Source organism: Gigantopelta aegis, chromosome 10 (genome assembly GCF_016097555.1).
Source record: "Gigantopelta aegis isolate Gae_Host chromosome 10, Gae_host_genome, whole genome shotgun sequence".
In the NCBI taxonomy this organism is placed as follows: Eukaryota; Metazoa; Mollusca; class Gastropoda; order Neomphalida; family Peltospiridae; genus Gigantopelta; species Gigantopelta aegis.
In genome coordinates, this window is record NC_054708.1 from 307890 (window position 1) to 314822 (window position 6933).

General features: G+C 37.1%; 1 protein-coding gene across 3 annotated transcripts in view; it reads right to left on the minus strand.

Annotated features, from left to right (window-relative positions):
• The window catches only part of LOC121384253 (zinc finger protein Gfi-1b-like), a 169723-nt gene that overhangs the window by 4725 nt on the left and 158065 nt on the right, over positions 1–6933 (minus strand). Inside the window, exon 5 of one of the 3 annotated variants that reach the window (XM_041514545.1) lies at positions 385–635. The exons of the other annotated variants lie outside the window; for them this stretch is intronic. Coding sequence (XP_041370479.1) covers positions 407–635 — 229 coding nt within the window. The 3' untranslated portion in view covers positions 385–406. The remainder of the gene's footprint in view (positions 1–384; positions 636–6933) is intronic. 3 annotated transcript variants of the gene reach the window in all.

The following is a 6933-nucleotide window of genomic DNA, read 5'->3' on the forward strand; positions in this document are numbered from 1 at the left end:
ATCTAGTAATGGCAGACTGGAATTAAAGTTGCGTGTACAGTTTACAAAAACACGTTGTATTAAGCTTGAGCTTATATGATAAAGAGATTATTACCCTCGTGTATTTCGGTATCGTCAATATCATATATCAGGAATAAAAATAATGTATTATGCTCGCCAGAGGCTCGCATAATACAATTTATATTCCTAATATATTGACGATACCGAAGAACACTGGTAATAACCTCTATATATGTAATACAAAGAAATAAAACACAAGGAACATAGTATACTATATGTAATACAAAGAACATAGTATACTATATGTAATACAAAAAAATAAAACACAAAGAACATAGTATACTATTACAAACACATTAAACATTTTTAAAACGACCCGCTAACCTAGCAACTTAACCATTTCTTCTTATACTGTTTGGCTTTTTATAACACTGCAGTTTGACTTTAAGTGAAGCTTCATGGCGTCCTCTCTGCTAAACACCCGGCCACATTGTGGGCACGCACAGAATAATAAGCCTTGGTGCACGCTCTTGTGGTGACGAATTAGATTTCGTCGCTGACGAAACTTCTTGCCACAAGTATGACATGCTAATACTCTGGATCCTTGCTCTGTGACATCGTCAAGGGAAAACTGCCTGAAACAGACAACGTCAGTTTGTACCCGTCTGTTTCTAGGAGGATACGTCTCATACAGTAAAACAGACAACATCAGTTTGTACGAGTCTGTATATAACAGGATACGTCTAATACAGTAAAACAGACAACATCAGTTTGTACCAACCTGTATATAGGGGGATACGTCTCATACAGTAAAAACAGACAACATCAGTTTGTACCCGTCTGTATATAGGTGGATACGTCTCACACAGTAAAAACAGACAACATCAGTTTGTACCAGTCTGTATATAGGAGGATACTTCTCATACAATAAAACAGACAACATCAGTTTGTACGAGTCTGTATATAACAGGGTACGTCTCATACAGTAAAACAGACAACATCAATTTGTACCAGTCTGTATATAGAAGGATACGTCTCAGACAGTAAAACAGACAACATCAGTTTGTACCCGTCTGTATATAGGAGGATACGTCTCACACAGTAAAACAGACAACATCAGTTTGTACCAGTCTGTATATAGCAGGATACGTCTCACACAGTAAACCAGACAACATCAGTTTGTACCAGTCTGTATATAGCAGGATACGTCTCATACAGTAAAACAGACTGTTATGTTATGTAGAAATAACATTGGTATAATGCACCTTTAATTATATGTGATGAGTCACGTGTCATGTGTGACGTACGTATGCAGGAAGCCTCGTTCTGGGTCTTAGTACCCGGCGTTCGAATAAAATGGATGATCCTTGTCAGCGTCGTTAATCTTGTTTAATTTAACAGGTTTATATAGAATAATACTCGTTTTCGCTAGATATCATTTTTACGAAACGAGTGAACTTCCTAAACGTATCTGACCGAATGAAAATGTATTGTAAGGAAGTGTAAAGTGACGTCATTGGAATACTGACGTCATTCAAATTCAAAATTAGCTATATTATTACAATGCTTCGCCACATTAAAATAAAAACTGGTCTACTAACCTTTACCCCTGTTAAATTTCTACAACAAGCAGACAACGCTGTTTACAGGTCAGTATTTTTAAAATATTAAATTTAAGTTTTAAAAGATAAAAAGTACCTTTTGTCAAATGTATCATATGGAAAAATTAACGTTGGATATATTTCATTTATTGTGTACGAAGCCAAAACAAGGGTCCAAAAAGTGACTGTCGTCGACCTTAATAATGATGAATTCACAAATCACAACTGACAATAACAATTTGTTGACTAAAAATCCACAAAATAAATATATTTAATTATTGTTCTGTTCATTATTTTATTTTTTATTTTTTATTTAAAAATATTTCTCGTGCGGTCCAGTTTACATCAACTTTTAATGAATGACATTGCTGAATCGGTGAATGACATTTGTAGTAAAAGTTGTGGGATGTTACTGACCGTGACATTAATTATGAATGAAAAAAACAGTCCCGTTATGCTAATAAGGTCGCTGTCCAACCAATCGAAATTGACTCTGCTCCCTGTTGACAAATCAAAATAGTTTGTAATACGCACCTGTTGGTGCGTACGAAATTTGTACGACACCGCTATATCTTCACCATGAGGGTAATAAATTTACTTATGTTATAAGAAATAACATAACATGGTGTCAGAAGTAAAGTCTAAGAACATTTTGGCTGAAGTTCCGAACCGTGAAGACGTCGGTATGGCGTGAAACAACTGATTTTCTTAGTGAACGTTTGTAAAAAAAATAAAAATAATACGTAGCGTAAATTTGAATGCGCATGTCCGCACTAGCCGGAAATATCTTTACGCCGGATATCCTGTGGGAAATTGGCCGCTGCACTGTGACTGTGTCGAGTGAGTTTACATTGATTAAAATTAACATTTAAAGAAACTACTACTGTCCGCAAGTGACGTAATGTTCCTTAGTGGAATACAGAAGTAATACTTGGATGTGATGCAAAACTCGTGAATGGTTTCTGCTGGGGAAAAAACCGTAACTGTTCTATACTTCTTAATAAGAAATATTGTTAGCATCCATTATTGCATTAATGATGGATAAAATCAATTCACCTGAAGAAATGTGTTTTGATGGAGGAAACGTCGCAGATAAGTGGCGTAGATGGGAGAGATCTGTATGCTTGTTCATGGCTGCAGTAATGAATGAAAAGAGTGAGGAACAGAAGTGTGCAATGTTTCTGTATCTGATTGGAGAAGAAGGAAGGGAGATATATGACACTTTTACATTTGAACAGAACAAACTTGAACCATTGTTTTCCTAGTTTCAGCACTACTGTAACCCGAAAAAGAACCTAACAATTGAACGTGATCGCTTTATCAGTCAGTACCAAGGCCGCACTGAACCAGATGGGTAACAGATTTGAAATCCCTAGTTCATTCATATGAATATGGAACACTTGAACAAAGTTTAATAAAATATCAGATTGTTCGTGGTGTAAACTGTCCTAAAACTAGAGAACGTTTAATGCGTGACAATGACCTTGATCTTGACAAAGCTGTTAAGATTATACTTGCTAATGAACTCACTCAAGAACAAGTTAAACAATTTGGTAGTGTTGTTACTACTTGTAGTTCAAATAATGTAGCAAATTCAAATGTTAATGCTGTTGTACGCACAGGTACCAAAACCCACCACACACTACGCACACAGCCCCAGTCTAAAATCCAGGGAAGGGGATTCCCAAATAAGAGTTGTAAACCACCTGATAAAGATATGCGGAAAATGTGTTAAGTCTCATCACAGGGGTAACTGTTCAGCCCATGGGAAAACATGTTACAAATGTAAAAAAGTAAATCATTTCACAACAGTATGTAGGAATAAGAGGGTATACCAAATTGATAATACAGAGAGCATCCAGCACAAAATCAATAATGATCATAAGAGTGATGATGTATCCCCTGAGGGAGCAATGTTTTGTGGTATAGTCAATGTTTCTTCTATAAATGAAAATGCATGGATTGTAGAAGTTGGCATCAGAGCGCAAAGTGTTAGGTGTAAGATAGACACCGGGGCGCAAGCCAATATTATGGGCACTCATGAGCTAAAAAGGTTAATGGGTAGTTGTCAGCTGAAATCAACCAGTGCTAGGTTGACTACATATAGTGGTGAAAGTTTGTCAGTGGTAGGTCAGTGTAATCTGTTTGTAGAATGCAATGGTCAAATTTATGACACAAAGTTTGTGATTGTAGATACTCCTAATGCAGACTCTATTCTTGGCTTAAAGTCATGCATCAATATGCATTTGGTACAAAGATGCGATGATGTAACTGCACAGTCTGTTGTGGATCAATACCCTGATGTGTTCAAGGGTATTGGGTGTCTTGATGGTGAGCACCATATCACAATTGATGAGATGTTCGTCCGGTAATTAATCCACCGCGGCGAGTTCCTGTTGCTCTGCGTGATAAAGTCAAACTTGACCTTGACAGAATGGAACGAGAAAGAATAATCTGTCGTGTGAGTACCCTACCCGATGGGTAAATTCCATGTGTGTAGTGACTAAGAAAACTGGTCAGATGAGAATTTGCATAGATCCGCGTGCTTTAAATGAAGCTATTCAGCGCGAACATTATCCTTTATCTACAATTGAGGAAATCATGTCTCGTTTGTCCGATGCGAGATACTTGTCTGTTTTAAATGCGAGCCAAGCATTTTACCAGGTTTGGCTTGATCATGAAAGTTCAATGCTTTGTACTATGAGCACTCCTTTTGGTCGTTACAGATTTCTGCGATTGCCATATGGTATCAAGTCTGCCAGTGAAGTTTTTCATAGAATTGTTGCACAGTCCTTTGAGAGTATTGAAGGTGTAGAGAGTTTCATTGATGATATACTGGTATGGGGAGCAACCAAAGAGGAGTATGATCACAGATTGTCAAAGTGTTGCAAAGAGCACATGACATAAACCTCAAACTTAATCAATCTAAATGTGAGATTGCTGTGACAGAAGTCAAATTTCTGGGTCACATCATTGGCAATGGTCAGATTAGGCCTGATGTAGAATAGATTAGGGAAATTAAAGATATGCCAAAACCTTCTGATAAGAAAGCTCTTCAAAGATTTTTAGGTCTTGTCACCTATGTTGCAAAGTTCATTCCGAACTTGTTTGAAATCACTGCACCTCTTCGTCAGCTGATACAGAAAGAAAATGAATGGGATTGGTCTTTTGCTCATGAAAGGTCATTCAAGCATGTGAAATAAGTTATCACCAGTGAACCAGTACTAAAACTGATCCCAAGAAACCTGTTGTCATTTCAGTTGACAGTAGTCAGTCGGGTATGGGAGCTGTATTGTTACAGGATAGTCAGCCAATCGAATATGCATCGCAATCACTTAATCAGGCCTGATCTTACATACCTATCACTTAATCCTACCCAGCAGCTCTATGCACAGATTGAGAAAGAGCTTTTAGCAATAACATTTGGTCTTGAAAGGTTTCATCAATTTGTCTATGGCAGAGATTGTCTTGTGGAGACTGATCACAAACCGCTCAAGTCAATAGCGAAAAATCCGCTTGTGCAAGCACCCCCTCGTATTCAAAGATTGTTACTCAGATTGCAAAAATACCCTGGAGCAAAGATTATTTTCCGTCCAGGAAAAGAACTTACGGTATCTTGATGATACTTTTGATGATGAAAATCTTGATGCTCAGGTACATACACTGATATCTTCGTTGCCCATGTCTGATCAAAAACTTGCTCAGTTGCAGAGTGAAACTGAAAAGGATGAAGTTCTTCAGTCCTTGTATAATATTATCTTAAGTGGATGACCAAACACGAAATCCAAGGTTCCACTTGAACTACGTGAATATTGGAACTATCGAGCATGTAACTACCTCACCCAGGTATCCACAAGCTAATGGTTTAGCTGAAGGAACCGTTCAAACTGTAAAGAATATGTTGCAAAAAACAGAGGAGAGGGGAAGTGATTCATATCTTAGCCTTTTGCAGTATCACAATACTCCAATTGATGATGTTGCTTCTCTTGCTCAAATGCTTATGAGCAGGCGATTACGATCTGTTTTGCCAACTGTCAGTCAACAACTTGCACCCAAAGTTGTGAATCCCAGACAAGTTACACACCAGTTGAATAGAAAACAGTCCAAACAAAAGGTGTACTATGACCGTGGTTCAAGGTCATATATAGTGAGAATACAATTAACTCCAAAGGACTGATGGATCCCTGGAGTAGTTAGAGAAAATCAAAAGTATCCAAGGTCAAAAGAAATTGCAGCATTTGTGCAAGAGGATAATAGTTATAGAATTCAAAATTCCAAGGACATGGGGGAATGACTGCAATAAAAACATCTAGCCCGAAACCAACAAAATGTTACAATCATCAAAATTCCCAGGTGCCCAAGACAAAAGTAACCAGGTCTGGTAGAATTGTTAGGCAACCAGTAAGGCTGGATTTGTAAATAGTTTTATTATTGAATTTGCAACAATGAATTTAATATCATTAATGTTGTTATAGCTTTTCATTGTTTTCAAGTGTTAATGATAGATAAAACATTATGTTTAATGTTATCTTGAACGTTAAATGACGGAAGTTGAAAAGTGACATTCCAGGATTTTATTGTGTAAATGAACTATATGAACTTTGAACTAAGTGACATTCAGTAACAAGTGTTGAACTAAATGAACTGTGGTCTACTTACATTGTGCATATGCGTTGCATTAACAGTGACACTAATTTACATTAGTCATCTTTAAAAAAAAAAAAGCAGATCGAATTGTTATGTTATGTAGAAATAACATTGGTATAATGCACCTTTAATTATATGTACTGTCATGTGTGACGTACGTATGCAGGGAGCCTCGTTCTGGGTCTTAGTACCCGGTGTTCGAATAAAATGGATGGTTCTTGTTTATTTACTTATGTTATAAGAGATAACATAACACAGACAACATCAGTTTGTACAAGTCGGTATATAGGAGGATACATCCCATACAGTAAAACAGACAACATCAGTTTGTACCAGTCTGTATATAGCAAGACACGTCTCACGCACTAAAAACAGACAACATCAATTTGTACGAGTCTGTATATAACAGGGTACGTCTCACACAGTAAAAACGGACAACATCAGTTTGTACGAGTCTGTATATAACAGGATACGTCTCACACAGTAAAAACGGACAACATCAGTTTGTACGAGTCTGTATATAACAGGGTACGTCTCATATAGTAAACCAGACAACATCAATTTGTACCAGTCTGTATATAGCAGGATACGTCTCACACAGTAAAAACAGACAACATCAGTTTGTACCAGTCTGTATATAGCACGATACGTCATCTCACACAGTAAAACAGACAACATCAGTTTG